Source organism: Bos grunniens, chromosome 16 (assembly GCF_055505025.1).
Source record: "Bos grunniens cultivar Pamir isolate PY7600 chromosome 16, Bosgru_T2T1.0, whole genome shotgun sequence".
NCBI classification, from domain to species: Eukaryota; Metazoa; Chordata; class Mammalia; order Artiodactyla; family Bovidae; genus Bos; species Bos grunniens.
Genome location: NC_141180.1, coordinates 9,890,621 through 9,909,624, shown reverse-complemented (window position 1 = coordinate 9,909,624; position 19,004 = coordinate 9,890,621). Strand labels below are relative to the sequence as shown.

Sequence of the window (19,004 nt, the reverse complement as noted above, 5' to 3'; positions counted from 1 at the left end):
TACTGCTCTCCATCCCCTTCAGAGCACCTGTCATGGGGGGAGTTCTGTTTTTTGAGGTGTGTTGCCGGTCTCCTCCCCTAGACAGCAGACCCCCAAGGGCAGGGTCATGTCAGCCCCTTCATGTCTGCAGACTCAGGATCTGGCCCAGTGCCCGGCACGTAGTAGGTCTCTGTAAGTGTCTGTCAAATGACTCGACTTCACAATATCAAGTGGTTCTAGATGAACCGCGATGAACTGATGGATGACGGATCTATGAATTAGCGGCGTGGGTGGCATCGCCAATTCCGAGAAGAATGTCGAGAGAGGCAGTTCCTCTCCTGTCCCACAGACCATTTCCAGATTGAGAGCACGGTGGGCCGAGGACTGTCCTGCCCTCTGCGGTGTTTCTGCCAGGCTTGTGGTACACCTGTACGCGCAGGGGGATGAGGGCCGAGCCTAGGCTTCTTCCGCATCACCGCCTCACCTCCTGACCCTCCAAAGGCATTGGACTGCTTGAATGTGAGAACTGATGGGACCCCATAGATTCCGAAGACGGCTCCACAACACAACTACCTGGGGGACAGTTAAGAACACCACTCTGAGACCTGCCCTGCTGGTCCTGAAGTTAAGACATCACCTTCCAACGCAGGGGCTCCAGGTTCAATCCCTGGTCGGGGAACTAAGATCCCACATGCCTCATGGCCAAAAAACCAGAACATAAAACAGAAGCAGTATTATAACAAATCCAATAAAGACTAAAAATGGCCCACATCAAAAATATCAGTTAAAAAAAAAAGTAAATTAAAAAAAAAAGTAAATAAAATAAAAAGACCAATTTGTGGATCCTGCCAAGAACTTAAGTCCTGACTCTGCCGCACACTCTGTGAGCTTGGGGAAGTTAATTAACCTCTCTGTGCCGTGATTTATTCACTTGTAAAATGGAAATAGTAATAATCCCAACCTCAGAGGTTTGCTGTACGGATCAGTCAGAAACGTACATAAAGCTCTTGGTGCGACACCTGACTCAGTAAATACTGAATAAACATAGCTATTATTGTCTTGATTATCTCATCATTAGTTAGCGACTGACGTGGGGCGAGCATCCAAGCCTTCTGATCCCGGATCCAGTGTTCTTTCCAACACGTCACTCTGAATGTGCACACGGTCTTCCCCCTGAGGCCAGGCTCACACTCGGCAAAGTGGACCTATGGCCGCTGCCCCAGGACCCTTGAGTCAAACTGAATGGAAGGGAGAAACTGGACCTGGGAATGAAGGACAGCTCTGACCCCCGGGGAGCAGGCAGTCGGAGAATGTGGGGCTTCAGCAAGCAGCCTCTGAGTCCTTTGAGAAGCCCTTTGGCTGCTCCTGTTAGCATTTCATTATGGAAAAATTGGGAACCAAAAATAGATGTTCTTGAGGGGAGCTTAATCCTCAGGGCTTTGCAAAACAGCTGCTGGAGAGTTTCACGAATCAACCGCCAGGGGGCACTACCATCCCATGCAAGTGGTGGGCGGTTGGGCCAGAACTGGAGCATAAAAAGCCCAACACCTCAGCACAACCTCATGCCCCAGCCTGTCCTGTTCAGGACGCGGTGGCTAGCGTCCTGGAAGATCACACATTCCTGGTCCTCTTTGCAACTCAGCCCACCTCTCTCCTCCTCAGGGACCTGTAAGAGCAGGGTCTTGCCTGTTTTCCTGGCTTCTTTCCTTCACCTCATCCTGCCCCCAGCCTATCCCCAGGCCTACCACAGCCCTGGACACATAGCAGGCGTGTGTTTCACCACCTGATGTGAAGAACTGACTCATTTGAAAAGACCCTGATGCTGGGAAAGTTTGAAGGAGGGATGAGAAGGGAATGACAGAGGATGAGATGGTTGGATGGCATCACCGACTCGATGGACATGAGTTTGGGTGAACTCCAGGAGTTGGTGATGGACAGGGAGGCCTGGTGTGCTGCAGTCCATGGGATCACAAAGAGTTGGACACAACTGAGCGACTGAACTGAACTGAACTGTTGGTTGGTAGATGGATGTGTGAAGTCCAGTGTCATTAATAAATTGTGGAAAGGAAACTGCCTATGCCCTGTGGGAATGGTGAGAGTGTGGAGTGATATGGATCAGAGAGAGGGTTATGGCTGATGGTTAGAGGGAGGGTCATGGCTATTTGGGAAAACAGGGTAGAAGGCTTAGGCGAGGAATCATCAGAGGTAGCTCAGAGATCCCCATAATGAGAGAATCCTCATTATCGATAGTGAGAGAATCCAGCTCGAATCCTTACCTCAGAGCCCCGGGCAGCAGCACCAGGATTCGGGGGTGATGAACTCAAGCAGCCCAGAACCACTTAGCTGACCTCCAGGTGGGCACCACTGGCCCCATGACCATCGGTAGCCTCTCCTGTCTTTGGAGTGGTTTGTAGCAGCCACCATCAGGCTGGGAGCTCCCGCGTGGCCTGGCCCCCGCTGCCTCCTCTGGGTGAAGCCCCAGGGCTCAGCACCCTGAACCTGTAACACATGTCAGTAGTCCACAAGTCGCATTCAAGAGACCCTCAAGGATTTGAGAATCTCTGCCTGTAGCCAATCATGTGTGTGCATGCTAAGTCACTCAGTCGTGTCTGACTCTTTGTGACCCTATGGACAGTAGCCCGCCAGGCTTCTCTGTCCACAGGATTCTCCAGGTAAGAATACTGGAGTGGGTTGCCATGCCCTCCTCCAGGGGAGCTTCCTGACCCAGAGATGAACCATCATCTCCTGCATTGCAGGCGGATTCTTTACCTACTGAGCCACCTGGGAAGCCCCCAGCCTAGCATTTTGCATTCTAATTCTACCTGCCCGGAGGTCAGCCTCCTCTAGAAGACTTATTTTCAGGTAGAATGAGGCTGCGTGGAAAGAGCATAGGGTGGAAATAGGACTTGCATTGGAATCCCAGTTCTCCACCCGTTAGTTGACTGTCAGAGGTGTGGTTTCCCTGACAGTTTCCTTAGCCTTCCTGAGACCCAGTTCATCACCCAGGACATGTTACTACCTCCTTGCAGAGGATCAGACGAAGAGGCGAATACCCAGCGCATAGCTCACGCCTGGCTCAGTGAAGTGCCACTCACGATTGTCACCGACAGCAGTGAACAAGAGGTGCGTGGGGCCCCAGCATCAGTGACCAACGGGGTGAGTGTGCAGAGGAGGTTCGAGGCCAGGTCCAGCCGGGAGGGGCATGCACAGGGTGGGCTTGTCTTCGTGGAGGTGACCAAAGTTTGTGGTCACCTCCACAAACTCAGTACCCCAGGAGAGAGAGGAAAGGGGGGTGGGGGAGTCATGCTCAGGAGTGGGGAGAAGGGGAGCAGCGTGATTGACAGGCCACACACCCTAGCGCACCTCTCGGGCTGAGAGCATCCGCTTTCCCACCTCCGGCTACTCTCCAGGCTCTGCCTCTCACCCTCCCCTCTCAGCTGCCCCTCTTCTTCCCTCTCTTGGTTCCACCGCAGCCCAGCTTCCCTCAGTCGCTCTGCCGCACACGCTGCTTCACCCTTCGGCTATGCTTTTCCAGATCTTTCCCAGCACCCTCTGCAGCTCCTGCCTCTGCCTCCCACACTCCAGGGGCTTCCAGAACCTCAAGTCGGCAGGAGCCCCAAGTCCTCTAGTCCCCCTGGAGGGGCCACTCGAGAGCGGTGGGGTCACAGGCATGGCCTAGACGGAGCAGAGAGGAGGTTTTGGCAGGAACAAGGTCGCGGACCTGGCTAGAGGGTGGGCTCTGAAGTCCTGGGCAGAGACCCGGACAGTGCGGGTGAGGCCTGGGGTGAGCTCAGCACATGATGGGCTCATGTGATTTTAGGCCTCCGGCAGCAGGACTGGGTCTCCTGCGGGCAGTCCCCCATGAGAGGGCGTGGCCGATGGAGGACCCCCAGTGACCCATGGGGCAGGGACAGGGCAGCCGTGTGGGGACGGACAGAGGTGGGTAGTCTGGGCAGAGGGGCAGCTCCTTCATGCATTTCTTCCCTTTGGGCATCAGAGCGGGTGGTCCTCAGGAATTCTGAGAGGAGGGGCAGCTCGATGGGCCCTGCCCAGCCCGCACTGGACACCAACACTCAGGGCCCGGCTTCTTTCCTCCACCCTCAGGCTTTCTGAGACTGTCCACGCTGGTTTCCATCTGCTGTGGTGGTTGCCAGGGGAACCACTGACTATTTTTACATGTTCCCACATGACAAGCCTGTGGACAGGCACAGGCGTGGTGGGTCAAGGAGGGACCTGGGAAGCAGCAATGCCCAGTGGGCTCTGGAGACCTTGATGGGATGTAGGAGCTGTCGTGAGGCCTCAGGAGTGGGTCCAGGATTCAGATCTACATCCCTGGGGCGGGGCATACCAAGGGGAGGGGTGCCCCAGGTGTGGGAACACCAATCCATTCACTCACCCATTCATTTCATCAAACACAGAAGGTGCTGTGTGGTGGGCCAGGTGGGGGAGAGAGCTGAGAACGGGGTGAGTGCATCTCAGCCTGGTGGAGAGATGGACAAACTAAACACAGATGCTTCCACAGGGTACCATGGGTACCATCTTGGCAGAGAGGGATCCAGGAAAACTCCCTTGATGAGAGGACATCTCAGCCAGGATAAGGCTTTGCAGGCGACGTGGACAAGGTGTAAGAGCATTCCAGGCAGAGGGACCAGCATGGGCAAGGGGCCAGGGGAGACTGTGAGTGAGGCACCCTCGAGAACTGAAGTCACTTAACTTCGGCAGTGGGGCGAGGGAGGAAGCTGGGCAGGGCCCCAGGGCATCAGGTGGAGGTGGGGTGGGACAGCTGCACCACAGCAGGTACCCCCAGGCACACCTGACATCAGGCCTCTGGCAGCATGCCTGGAGTCCACACAATGCCCTGGCAGGAGCGGATAGGAAGGGGCACGACTCCCCCTTGCCCTTGGGACTCTGGGAGAATCTCCAGGGCTTCCGGGGAGCCACAGAGTCTGAGCTCTTGGAGGCAGACTCCATCAGTGGAGCTGGGTTGCTGCTCACAGTTCTGAGCTGAGCACCTAGTGTCCTGGGAGAGGGGAGACAGACAGACAGAAAGTGCCATAGCTGGTCAGCCTGACTTCTTCAACCCGAGCCTGTTCCCAAGACCCCAGACACACAGTTAAAGGTTGCTCCCACCTCGGTCCATGATCCTTCCAGAAAGTCCAAGAGGCCATCGTCCTTAAGGTGGGGGTAGAAGGGGATGGACACGGGGAGACAAAGTGATACCACCCAGTGTCAGGAGTGCACTCTCACGTACGTGCGCACCTCATGCGCGTATGCGACCAAGCCTAATCCTAGACGCCTTGTGAAACAGGTATACTGGACCCCACCCCCACCCCCATTTTAAAGGTTAGGAAACGGAGGCTCAGAGAAGCTGAATAACTCCTCCAGGATCATACAGGTAGGAAGCCATGAAATCAGGATTCAAACCGGGTCAGTCTGATGCTAAACCCTATCTCCCCACGAGATGATTTACTCTACAATGGAACTTACAGCTGCTTGCCAGGCACCAAGCTAAGTACTGCAAACCAAAATGCAGATACCATCTCATCTCCGAGAATCTAATGAGATCACATGGGAGGAATGATCGCAGATTGTATTTTCCCAAAATGGCCCATTGCCCCCTTGAGCCAGGGTGGAACTCTGTGTCTGCCTTGGCAAGTAGAAGTCACGCCGCCTGGTGCTGAGGCTGGGTAATAAAAGGAGGCTCAACCCGGCCACCGCGCTGTGAGAAGTTACATGTGGAGAGGACTGGAGCTCCTGCCGGCAGCCAGGCTCACCACAGGCCCTGTGGTTCCCACTGCGCCCTCTCAGGGTTCCTCACACTCAATCTCTGAGCACTAAGAATAGCTGGTTCACACCACGGCCCCTGTGGTTCCCACTGTGCTCTGTCAGAGTTCCTCACACACAATCTCTGAGCACCAAAAATAGCCGGTTGGTGCCACTAAGTTCTGGGAGTGATTTGTAAGCCATGGTCACTGGAATGAGAGGTTCATAAACTGTAAAGTGCTATACAATGGTCAGATGTAGTTAGTAAACCTAAGTTTGGCATAAGGGGATTGTGTCAACGTCTTAGGAAGTAAATTTTGTCTTAACGAGGGTTCTCCCCCAAAAGCAAAAACAGAGCAGGGGCTTGTGTGCAGGGACCCACATTTTGGAAATGATCCTGGGCTCGCACAGTTCAAGGATGTGTTATGGGGGACTTCCATAGCGGTCCAGCGGTTAAGACTGGACTTCCGGCAGTGGAAGCATGGGTTTGATCCCTAGTCAGGGAACTAAGGTCCGGAATGCTTCACAGCGCGGCAGAAAAAAAAAAAAAAAAAGTGCTATGGAGTGGATCCCCACTGTGCACAGCTGGGCTCAGCACCTCCTAGGACCCCTGAAGGACGGGCCTCAGCGGGCGGGATTGGTCTACTGGTGTCAGCCCTGCTGGTGGAGGGCTGCCCCCTGGATGCTAAGTCCTTGCACCCGCTGTTGGGAATGGCTCGGAGCAGCTTGCCTGGCCGAGAGCTGAGGGGAGAGGGCTGAGTCCGCACCGAGAGCTGACACCACGTGTGCTGAGCTGACAGACTGGGAAGCGAAGCGTGAGAAGTGAACAGCACACTGCAGCCTCAAGGCAGCGACTACCTCCGCTGCCCCGGACGGAGGCCAGCAGGACCAACCCCTGCCTGGACGGCTTCCCCACCGGCCGTGGGGCAGCCTGCTCGCCTGTGCAGCTGCAGGCCCGCGCGAGGCCTGGAAGCCGCTGTCCCCCAGAAGCCTCTGTCTGCTGACAGAGCCCCAGCAGGCCATGCTTGCCAGAGCCTGGGGCTTTGAGGAGCGGCCTTTTGAAGGAAGTCAGTGTAGAGGGTGAGACTGCTTTATTCAGACCCTTAGTTTTTCTCCAGGAAGCTTATGAGGTGGTGAGTAGAAGCCTGAAGGACACGGGGTGTGAGTCTGGGGGTCATCTGTCCAGGCTGGGACCCAGGCAGGGTGCCCTCTGCACGACCCCACCTCTTGGAGCTGGCTTGCTGGTCACACCCCTCCACCAGCTCCTCTGTGGGCTGGTCAGCTCCACTGATCTCCGTTATGGGACATTCAATACTTAATAGTCTTCCAAATGGAGAATGAGGTTCCCGCTCCAGGGCCTTGCTTCTGGCCTGTCCAGCCTTAAGCCTCTTCGTCCCGGTTATGGGCCGGGAGCCGGCTCAGCACCACCTGCAGGGGAGGCCTGGGCAGCCGGGAGCACGCGGAGGGAGGAGGACCTGACTGTGCTCTCCCTGGGGGAGTGTGGAGGGGCTGCTGCTCGCTGGGGGAACTTAGATCTGGGGAAGGACTTCATGAATTACACCACCACCTAGCATAGGCCAGGAGCTGAGTGTCCCCTCTGAGAGGTTGAACTTGAACCTGTGTGCTTAAGAACCCAGCCCCCATCCACCTCCCATCGCCTTTCCTTTACCTTCACTTCTCCTAAGGCTTGCTTATATGGGAGACCCGTTTCAGCTCCTGGGTTGGGAAGATCTCCTGGAGAAGGGAATGGCAACCCACTCTAGTATTACGGCCTGTAGAATCCCATGGACAGAGGGGCCCGGTGGGCTACAGTCCATGGGGTCACAAAAAGTCAGAGACGACTGAGCGGCTAACACTTTTCACTTTCACACTCCTGGGTATAGGTCGTGGGTCCTTTCCTCCTGCTTCATTCCAGGGTGATGCGTGACCTCCCCACTAGACCTGGGGTCCTCTGCTGGAAGGGGTTCTCGCCTCAGAGGCTGGTGCAACTCTGTCCCCCAGGTCTACTTAGGACTGAGGGGTTTCCTGGGATGTGAGAGTTTCAGTGTAAAACCCAAGAAGTCCGGCAAGTTTGGCCACCCTCGATGTTTTCATGTTTGGAGGAGACAATCTCATCAAAAGGCAGTTACAGGGGCTTCCCTGGTGGTCTAGCAGAAGACTCAGACTGAGTTCCCAATGCACAGTGGGGGGCAAGGGGAGGGGAGAGGGTTGCAGGTTCAATCCCTGGTCGGGCAACTAGATGCCACATACCACAAGTGAAGGATCCTTAGTGCCACAACGGAGATCGGAGATCAAAGATCCTGCATGCCCCAACTAAGACTTGGTGCAGCCAAATAAGTACCATAAAAATGTTTTTAAAAACCTGGCAGTTATAAGGTGTGCGCTAAGCTCTACGGGACCCCAAAAGGGAAGGCTTCTTGGCAGAGGTGCATCCCGGCTGAGTCTTGTAAGAGGATATAAACCTTTAAAGTGAAGAAGACATGATAAGCAAATGTGGGAGAAGGGATAAATGGGGCAGCAGGCTTTGGGCTCCAGGGATGTGTGTGTCCTATAGAGGCCAGTGGTACAAATCCTCAGGCCAGGCTGTATCCCCTCCCCGCCTGCACCTCTCCCGCCAGCCCCCACCTCCAGCAGAGCGCGTCTGAGGTGCCCAGATTTCTGTGTGCCCAGCCCTGACAGAGGCTTACTTGGAATCTGGTGATGAGAGAGTCTTATTCAGAGAAGACCCTTGCTGGGGTGTGGGAGGCGGTCTTTGAAGTGCAGAGCAGGGCAAGAGGCAGAACTGCCCCAGCAGTGGGGATCCTAAGACCCTGATGGGAAACTGTGCTGTGATGGAGGCGAGGGGAGAAGAGAGAAGTGGGGGAAACAGGAGTCCTGAAAAGTCCCCAGGGATTGGGCTTGGAGACCTCGCTCACCCTGCAGAGATGGGGCTCTAAGAAACGGAATCCTAACCCTTCCTTTGCTCGGTGATGTTGGCAGTTGGTGGCACATAAAGGAAAGTCATCTCTCGGGGGTCCCCAAGGACTTGTAACCATTATTATTCATTCACACATCATCTGTTTCAAGGCAAAATGTTCCAGTAGAGACCGCCTTGGCAACATGAACAACTTCTTGAATTCCAGGCCACAGAGTCCTGCCTGATAAGGTCTAGACCCACTCCTCTCGGATGGCCAGTGAGCTCCCAGCTTCTTGGCTCGGACCCAGGAGTCCGCTGTTAGTCTGGACACACCAAAGAGTAAAGCAAAGGTCAAACCTGGACCTTAGTAAGGATGGAGATGAGTCCTCCCCGAGGTGACTGGTGAGGTAGTGCTCCTGAAAGTCCATCTGGGCCCAAGTGTATCACAGTCTCTAAGGGAGCGCATTACAAATGCAGTTCCCAGGCGGCATCCCAGAAATACTAAATGCTAAGCCTTGGGGGTAGGATACAGGAATCAGCATCTTCAACAGTCACCCTCGGAGAGTATTCTGCTTAGTATAATATTCTCTCTTGAGGGGTAAGTGCTATTTATTTTAATAAAAGACAAAGTTTTGTGTCAAAGAAATTCGTCTCTGCTATAAAATTTCCAGGATGAGTCTAACGCAGAATTGCTCAACCTGGGCACAACTGGCATTTTGGACCAGACAATGCTTTGTTCTGGGCACTGTCCTGTGCATTGAGGATGTTTAAAAACATCCCCACACACTAGATACCAATAGCATCCTACAGTTGTAACAACCAAACATTTCAAAACAGCTCCAGACACTGCCAAAAGTCCCTTAAGGGAAAAATCCTGCCCTCAAGAGTCTTTCCTTATGAAATCTGAGCTGAGTTCAGTGTGTTGCATGTTCTTCACCGCTGTTGGAATCACCTCCAGGCCAGGCCCTGCACACACGGAACCCCCGCCCTCCTCACCACTTTCCAGCTGCAGGTGGAGCTAAAGCCAGTTCACATCATCGCTCTCCTGGTTGTGGCGAGGAGCCAGGCCCTTTAATAGCTCCCTTTCCCCTTCTCCCTTGTGGCTTGCTCCCTGGTGGCTCAGATGATAAGGTATACGTCTGCAATGTGGGAGACCTGGGTTCAGTCCCTGGGTCGGGAAGATCCCCTGGAGAAGGGCACGGCAATCCACTCCAGGGTTCTTGCCTGGAATATCCCATGGACAGAGGAACTTGGCGGGACAAGTCCGTGGGGTCGCAAAGAGTTGGACACCAGTGAGCAACTAACAGTTTCAGCTTCCCCTTCTCCATCCTTCCACCTGATGCACCCCCTTTCTGCCACATCTCATGGACGCCTCTGCCACCTGGCCCCCTTGCTTGCCAGGCAGACAGAAAGCAGGCCAGCAGAGACAAGTGGCGCTATGAGGCTCCAAGAAATGCCCTGTGGGGAAGAATTCTCCTTTCGCAAAAACAGGAAGTTTATTTTGGTGCTTAAAGTACACACGGCCACAGTAGAAAACCTGACAAGTATAGAACAATATAAAGAAGATATAAAGGCCACTTGTAATTCCACTGCCCACGAAGCCCCTGCTGACACCTAGGAGGCGTCCCCCCTTGGCCACCATGACTTCCCCGCTGGCGTGCAGGCAGGACACCCGGGTGAACAGAACACTTGACCGAGGGTGACAAGAGCCATTCAGCGTTCCAGGTGAGTCGCGTGCTCTGTTCAGAGCCGGTGGTGACCAGAGGCTCTGGATGCCTGTTTTGCAGGAGATCTTGCGTTGGAGGGTCTCCCTGCCTTGCCTTCCCAGGGCCAAGCTCCTGACGATCAGAACTCGTCCTTTATGTCAAAGTGGGGCTGGTCTTCAGGCTTGAAGTCCAGGTTGGGGCTGCCGTCCTCATTGAGGATTCTTCGGGCTGTGTAGCCGACAATCGGGTATTTGGCTTTGTACACTCTGGTGAAGACGTCGTCCAGGGATTCCAGCTCCTCGGCCGTGAGGCCCGTCTTGGGGAGAAAAGCCCGAGAAACCCAGGGTTGGGAATGAATGAACTGGACTTGGCCCTGGCCTCTCACGCCTCCTCCCTGCTTTATTCTCCCCATATCCTTCAGGCAAGAGAAAAAAAATCTCTCGAAAATCAAATCGCGGACAGCTGACTTTTGAAGAGGCCAACCTGTGTGCTCAGGAGTGTTGGGGGGAGGAGATGGGGGAAGCAGGGGCCACATCAGGTTGCGGGGTTTGGTTGACGTGGGGATGAAAGGGTCCAGAGAGCTCCCAGGTGGTGTGGGGGGCGCCCTGTGTGGTCTGCAGCTACCTCCTCCCCGGAATGACTCCCACTGCTCTCTACCCTCCCCCCATTACAGATCTGCACACCCTCCCCACTCCACAATTTCTTAATTTGTTTCTGTAATGTTGTCACTCCAGAGTTTGACTCATCTGAGTGACACTGGAATGAATGCCAGCCTTTCTGTTAGGATGACTGAGATGACCCTGAAATGGTCTTTGTTAGGGCTGTTGTCTCCTTCACAGAAATATGAGCATGGGGGAGCCTCTGCTTCATCCCCTGAGCAACCAGGAGTGGCTTGGGAAGTAGGTCTCAGAAACGAAGAGCAAAGCACCCAGGGGCTTAGGGTGGCGGGGGGCAGACTGTAAGGGGGATGGCACTGCCAAGGCAGGCGGGAGCCAGACTGTGAGGACCACTGAGCTTGATCACAAGTGCCCAAGAGTCTGGCCTTGACTCTGCAGGCAGTGGGGAGCCATGGAGGATTTTTGAGCAGGAGTGTTAACAGTGAGATCTCTACTTTAAGAAAACAACCAGCTATCACATGGAATGGACTGGAATGTAAACAGACTAGTTAGGAAGCTTTGCTATTGCCCAGGGGTGTGTGTGTCAGGGGGAAGGCCATGGCCAAGGAGGTGGGGCACTCTGACAGAGGCTCAAAATCTGGCTCACGGTGTCATGGGTGAGGTCTGCAGGGTCCAGGGACATCTTGGCCACCCCTCTGGTGGAGTCCTTCCCGGTCAGGGCGTTGTAGGGGGCTCCTCGTCCATAAAACTCTGCAGTGGGGAGGACGGAAGAGGATATGAGCAGGTGTGCACAGAGCAGCTAGGAGCGGGTGTGGGGGGCTTCTGAGAACCCCCCCCAAGTTCTGGAGAGACTCTGGCCTGAGGGGAGGGTCGGCAGTGAGGAGGGGAAGTCCAACAAGCCACCCCAGCCATCTGCTTGAGATCCACAGTTCAGAATATGGAATAAGTCATACATGCTGGGCCAACAGGTGACTTTTTTTAAGAATATAAGATGAAAACAATCTCTTAAAAATATCTAAAATGTAAACAAGAGGAATGTCCTGTCTGCCTAAATGCTCATGGAAGCCAAGGCTATTTCCATACGTCTTTGGTTTGGTATTAAATAAACAACGAACCATTACAAGACAGCTTCCATGATATCAGCTACAGTTTCCATTACAGAAAACACAAAAGGGCATTAAAACGTTCTACAGTGTTCTATGATCTCAACCCTTTGCTAAGTAAAGGGTTTTTTTACTAAGGCAAATCATCCATTTTGACTCTGACTCTATAGGCAACAGGGAGCCATAGAAGACTTTTGAGCAGGAGCATGATATTATTAGAAAAACACTGCTGAAGTACAGCACCGACAAAGACAATGAGCTCAGGGACTTCCCGGGCAGTCTAGCCAGGGTTTGATCCCTGGTCGGGGATTTGAGATTTTGCAGGCCACACAGCACAGCCAAAAAGAAAAAAAAAAAAAAAAAAAATTATGAACTCACTCTGGAGGGAAAGGACTTGCCTGTGTTCCGTCTGCTCCCTCACTCCTAGAACGCCCACTTTGGCCACCACACCCCCCAGAGGTAAGGGTACATGAAAGCAAGCCACTTACCCTTTCCAGAAGTGACATCGAATACCACCCCCTTGACTGCCATGTAGATGGGCTGATCTTCCTAGAAAACAAAAGGGAAGGTGTGAGGAGGAAGCAGAGAGCCCTGCTCTTTTGGCTCAAGTTAGTAACATCTCTTCCCATCAAGGGCAGTGCAGGGGGCAGTGGGTGAAGGTACAAAGCAGCCGCTGTCAGTCAGTCCTCAGCCAGCACATGACCCTACCTGCAGAATCATGCCTACTCACAAAACCTGGGAAAAGTTACGAAGCTTCATGACAAGTCTGCGGCAATACCTTTCTTTTAAAGAAAAATCAGGAGCTAAAGCAGCTCAATTCAGATAAAAATTCAAAAGAATATTGAAGTTACTTAAATCGGTTTAAATTTCCTTTCATTTTCACCACACGTGGCTGTAATCAGTGCAAATGATCTATGATATGTTTTGCTTCTTATAGGTAATATTAGTTCATACAAACATTGTCATGTGTTGAAATAACCAAAACAGCTGTCGCTTAAACAGCTCTGTCGTATTTTAGTTATGCTGTATCTGTTTACTATTCTCCTATTTTGGCTTATCTGGATGGTTTCCAACTCCTTAGAACCATAATGGCAGCATTACGAATACCTTTCAAGTTACTTTCTAATGTGTTGAGCTATTTCCTGGAGGCCTATTTCACTATATCGAATTCTGGGGCCCAAGTAGATGAACAACATAATCACTTTTTATATTTTACCAGTTTGTCCTTCAAAAAGCCATCTATGGTGCTAGAAATATACAAGCAATGCCGTTTCCTCGCAGCTGTAACCATGGGTTTTACATTTTACATTTTGCTATATTTGTGGGTATTCAAAAGGAAGGACAGAAAATAAAATGTAGTTCCTAAGTGACAGGTAAGGACTCTGGAGGAATTTTAAGTTAAAAACAGATATTGTATATTAACACATATGTGTGGAATCTAGAAAAATGGAACATGCTAAGTCTTTTCAGTCGTGTCCGACTCTGCATCCCTTTGAACTGTAGCCCACCAGGCTCCTCTGTCCATGAGGATTCTGCAGGCAAGAATACTGGAGAGGGTGGTATGTCCTCCTCCAGGGGATCTTTCTGACCCAGGGATCGAACCCACATCTCTTGTGTTTCCTGCGTTGGCAGGCCAGTTCTTTACCACTAGCGCCACTTGGGAAGCCCCTAGAACACAGTAGGTTCTGTGAAAGACCCCAGCAGCCGGGACCCCTGTCTTTTGTGATCTCCAATCTGAAGCGTCCACCGAAGATTCTGTGCAGCTCCCTGCTGGGGGTCCGAGCTCTCAGCACAAAGTGCACTGCAGAGTCTGGGACAGGAGGGTCTGCCCTGGCGTTCATCCAAAATGATTATCATACAAATGAGACCTCATCGCTAGGTGTTTCAGAGCGACTTGTTTACAAGGTCCACAATCCCACAGCAGAAACTCTTGGGGATCAGATGTGTTTTGCAATTCAGAACTTGTCAGATTTAGAAAGGTGTCATGAGGCACATACCAGAACACCTACGGGGGTCTGAGGAAGCACCCCGTCATCAAGGATATCAGTATTTCACAGTAAAGCATAAAGGCGAACAGTCATACTAGGTGAAGTGAAGTGAAGTCTCTCAGTCGCATCCGACTCTTTGTGACCCCGTGGACTGTAGCCTACTACGCTCCTCCGTCCATGGGATTTTCCAGGCAAGAGTACTGGAGTGGGTTGCCATTTCCTTCTCCAGAGGATCTTCCTGACCCAGGGATTGAAGCCAGGTCTCCCGCGCCGTAGGTAGGATAAATAAAGTCTATAACTAAACTTGCGTAGCTCCAACAAGGTTCCGTTACCAAAGGCGTTCAGATCAGGCAGGGTTTTGCTGTCAAATGATATTAAAAAAAACCTTCTGCTTTTCAAAGCTTCTTTTCTTCGATTTCTGAACTGCGTAAGAGGATTACGGGTCTGTTACACTGCCTCTTGTTTGTATCTTTAATAATAAACTAATAAAAATAATATTAATAGCAGCTAAGATTGTCTAAGGTTTACTGCGTGAAGACTACTCCAGGCTTCAGCTAAGCAGTTTGCACACCACCATCTCATTTAATTCTCACAAAACCCCCACACAGAGTAGAAACTCTTATTATAGCCAGTATGATGGCCAGTTTTATGTGTCAATTTGGATTGGTGACAGTAGCCTTATTCAGCACTTATCTAGGTATTGTACAGAGGTATTAATGTAGATGCGATTAATATCTACAACTGTTGGCTTTGTGTACAGAAGATTATCCTGGATAATCGAGGTGAGCCTGATGCTATCAGTTGAAAGGCCTTAAGAGCCTTTGAGTTTTCCCTGAGGAGGAAGAAATATACCACCAGTGGACTGCAGGATCTGTTCCTGCCCAGAGGTTTCTCGCCAGCCCTTTCTGACAGCCTGACCTACTCAATTCAGACTTACCTAGCCAGCCTGCACAATCACATAAACCAATTCTTGCAATTAAAATATATAAATATATATATAGGGATTTCCCTGGTGGTCCAGTGGTTAAGAATCCAAGCTTCCACTGCAGGGGGCATGGATTTGCTCCCTGGTTGGGGAACTAAGATCATGCATGCCACGTGGTGCAGCCAGTATATATATATATACACACACACATACATATATATATAATTTTTTAACTGGTTCTGTTTCTGGTGGAACCCTGACTGATAACAAGTATCACAGATTAAAAAAAAAAAATTGAGATTTTCGATATTTGCTCAAAGGGACTCAAACCCAGATATGATTCAAATGCCTAATGCTCTAATGAGCATTATACAAACAGTTAACACTTCTGAGAGTGAAAGGGGATGCTATTAATAATTATCCCGGGACAACAGACATAAACCAGAACCACCCAGGGCAAACCTCAGCACAAGGCAGTTAAAACCAGCTGCACTGAACTGCCTCTTTCCCCTCTTACTACAGACATCCTCTGGGCTCCACACCTGGAAACAATTTTTCCCTTAACCTGCTTCCATCTCAAGTTTCCCTCTCTCCTTCCCGCAGCTGAGCACCCATCAATAATACCTGCATGAAAAACCAAGGGTCTTTATCTTGCAGCCTAGGCATGGCTGCCGGATATGACCGCCACTTAGAACTCTTTCTTCCCTTGGGTTCTGTGCTGGGGGTCCCTAGGATTACCCCTAGATTTGGAGATTCATTAGAAGGACTCAGAATTTGGCAGAGTTGGACTCTGTTCCCAGGCTCCACAACCATCACACTGGGCCCCACCAACCAGAATGGTCAGGTGACTGTGAGCGGTATCCTGGAGTGCTGACCGGCTGAGGAGGGTGGGATATCTCTATTTCTAACCTCCGATCTCCCCCTCTGCCGGCTCCCCCAGTTCTGGTCTAGCCCCAAGAGCACAGGTACTAAAAACCAGTTTGAGGAGTCCAGGGATACGGAGGCCAGAAGACAGAAGAGCAGGGAGACACTGGAGCACCCCTGGGCCTGCCCCCACGCCCGCCTAGCCCAGGGAATAGGCCTTGCTGCCCTCTCTCCCTTCCCCGGAGGAGGCAGAAGTGTCTGTCCCCAACTGATGCTCACACTGAAAACAAAAAAGTTTCTCCGTTTCCTGTACTGACTGCGAGTCAAAACGCGTCTCAAGGAAACAGCTCCAGGGAAGAGAGAGGGAGAGGCTCGGGGTGGGTGTTTCGGCCCAGGAAGCGGGGAGATGGGCGCCCCGCCGGCTGGGGACCTCCCCGTGCCCCCAGGCGGCGATCAGGCCTGGACAGAGGGCCGGGCAGGCCTCGCGCCCGGCTCGGGGCCAGGACTCCGGGAGGGGGCGCCCCCCGAGGCCTGCGCCTGCTCCCTTGCACCCGGAAATCTCTCCCGCGCGCCGCGGCCTCCCGGGGGTCTCCGCCCCCATCTCCGCTTGGCCGGACTCTGCCCAGTCCCCGGGCCCGCGCTCACCTCCTCCCCGCCGTAGCGGGCCAGCTCCTCCTCCGTGAAGAGCCGCACCGGGGGACCCCGCTCGGCGGGACGCGGCGCCTGCCCGGCCCCGGCTGTGGGGAGTCCCACGGCCAGCGCCACGATCAGGGCCAGCGCGACCAGCCGCCGCCCGGGCGCGGGGCCCGCCATGGTGAGCACGCCGAGCCGGGCCAGGGGCGGCCTGGGCGGCGGAGCCCGAGCGCGCCCGCCCCGCGGCCCCGGAGCCCCGCCCCGCGCGCGCCGGCCCAGCGCCGGGAGGCCCGCGAGCCGGGAGCCGAGAGCCGGACAACGTGCCTCCAGCGCGCGGCGTCCCGCGCTCGCCCACCCCGACCCGGAGACCTGAAATTTGGAGCTGGGTTAATGGGGTCTACAAACTACAGACTGAAAATTTCGCCAAAGAGTGGCACGTGTCACAACAGTCCCTTGTGTTAAGATTACAGAGTTGACTCAGCCCAGCATTCCAACACCTAGGAAGATGTATTTATAACCTAGGACCCCGACTTTCTTAATTCATTTTTACTTTGGGCTGATTTTTTTTTCTTCCCAGTTGTGTTTAAATTTCGGGTCTCCAAAGGATTTTTGCAAAGGTGGGGCACATCAAAGACATACCCTGAAATAATAATAGCTAACATTTGTGCAAGGATGTCTTCATTAATTTATTCAGCAAATGCTTTTTGGGGTTTCCACATACCAGGCCACTGAAGACACATAGCTGAAGAAGGCAGATCCACGCCCAACGGAGTCTACCTTCTATGGGTGAAATAGACAAAAGGAGTACAGTTAGGTGGTGATGAATGCTAGAGAAGGGAAAAAATAGGCAACTGAACAGGGAGCATTGGGAACTGGAATTTTGAATAGGCTGTGGGGGAAAGCCCCAAGGAAGACAGTATTTGTATAAACGTCTAGAGGAAATATGCTCAGATGGTAAAGAAAGTGAAAGTGAAGTCGCTCAGTCGTGTCCCACTCCTTAGGACCCCGTGGACTGTAACCCACCAGGCTCCTCCGTCCATGGGATTCTCCAGGCAAGAATACTGGAGTGGGTTGCCATTTTCTTCAACAGGGGAATCTTCCCTACCCAGGGATCCAACCCTGGTCTCCCACATTGCAGGCAGACGCTTTAACTTCTGAGCCATGAATCCGCCTGCAATGCAGGAGACCCGGGTTTGTTCCCTGGGTGGGGAAAATCCCCTGGCAAGGAAATGGCAACCCACTCCAGTATTCTTACCTGGAGAATTCCATGGACAGAGGAGCCTGGCAGGCTACAGTCCATGGGGTTGCAAAGAGTCAGACACAACTGAGTGAGGAACACACATAGGCACTATGGGAAATGAGGGAGGTAGCTTCGGGGTGCAGGGAGCAATCCTTTCAAAGGGAAAACTGCAGAAATGCTGAGGAAGGAGAGTGTCCTGCTTGTTGGAGGTACAGCAAGGAGAGAATGGTAGGCAGTGAGGTTGGGGGGAAGGGGGTTCAGGGGGCTGGAGGCAAGGGGCAGATCTTGTGAGGCCTCACAGCTTTTTTTTTTTTTTTTTTAATGACTTTGGCTTTTAGGCTGAGTGAATGGAACAGAGGAATGAGTTAAAATGTTCATAGAATGACTTTGGCTCCTGTGTGGAGAAGAGACAGAAGTGGGAGCTACTGTTATAATCCAGGCAAGAGATGATGGTGCTTTGGCCCCAGTCCATAGCAAGGGAGGTGATGAGAAGTGGGTGGATCACGGATTTGTTTTGCATGTGTGGCTCACAGGATTTGCTGACAGTTGAGACATGGGGTCTGAGAGACAGAGAGGAGCCAAGGATGACCCCGAGGGTTTTTGGCCTGAGCAGCTGAAGGATGGAGTCTCCACTTACTGAGATAAGGAGAGACAGTAGGAGGAGCAGGTTTGGGTGAAGATCAAGATCAGGCTTGTTCACTCTGAGAACACTTAGACAGCCAGGTGGAAGTATCAAATAGACAGTTGGCTGTATGAGTCTGGAATTGGAGGGAGAGCTCAGGCTAGAGAGAGAAAATTTGGAACCCTTGGCATTTAGTTTGTATTTAAAGCCACCAAACGGATGAGATCATCAGGAAGGGCATGTAGATTGAAAGGAGGCAGGACCGAGGACTGAGTTCTTGAGGCTCGCCAACATTTTGTGGTTGGAAGAACCAGCCACCAAAGATGGGCTTGCTGTGTACTAAGCACTTTTACATGTATTAGCTCCTGGCACCCCACTCCAGTACTCTTGCCTGGAAAATCCCATGGACGGAGGAGCCTGGAAGGCTGCAGTCCATGGGACCGCTGAGGGTCGGACACGACTAAGCGACTTCACTTTCACTTTTCACTTTCATGCATTGGAGAAGGAAATGGCAACCCACTCTAGTGTTCTTGCCTGGAGAATCCCAGGGATGGGGGAGCCTGGTGGGCTGCCGTCTATGGAGTCACACAGAGTTGGACACGACTGAAGTGACTTAGCAGCAGCAGCAGCAGCAGTAACTCTGTGAGGCTCCACTGTCCATGGGATTT

The 19,004-nt window shown here is 52.6% G+C and overlaps 1 protein-coding gene across 1 annotated transcript; it reads right to left on the bottom strand.

Annotated features, from left to right (window-relative positions):
- Nucleotides 1-10,109: 10,109 nt before the first annotated feature.
- On the bottom strand, nucleotides 10,110-16,721 carry NENF (neudesin neurotrophic factor). The gene is made up of 4 exons (XM_086343314.1): nucleotides 16,487-16,721; nucleotides 12,553-12,613; nucleotides 11,608-11,711; nucleotides 10,110-10,660 (listed from the first exon to the last, which is right to left on the bottom strand). The coding sequence occupies exons 1-4, from the start codon at nucleotides 16,652-16,654 to the stop codon at nucleotides 10,484-10,486; spliced, it is 510 nt and encodes a 169-aa protein (XP_086199440.1). The 5' UTR covers nucleotides 16,655-16,721; the 3' UTR covers nucleotides 10,110-10,483.
- Between the last annotated feature and the right edge of the window lie 2,283 nt (nucleotides 16,722-19,004).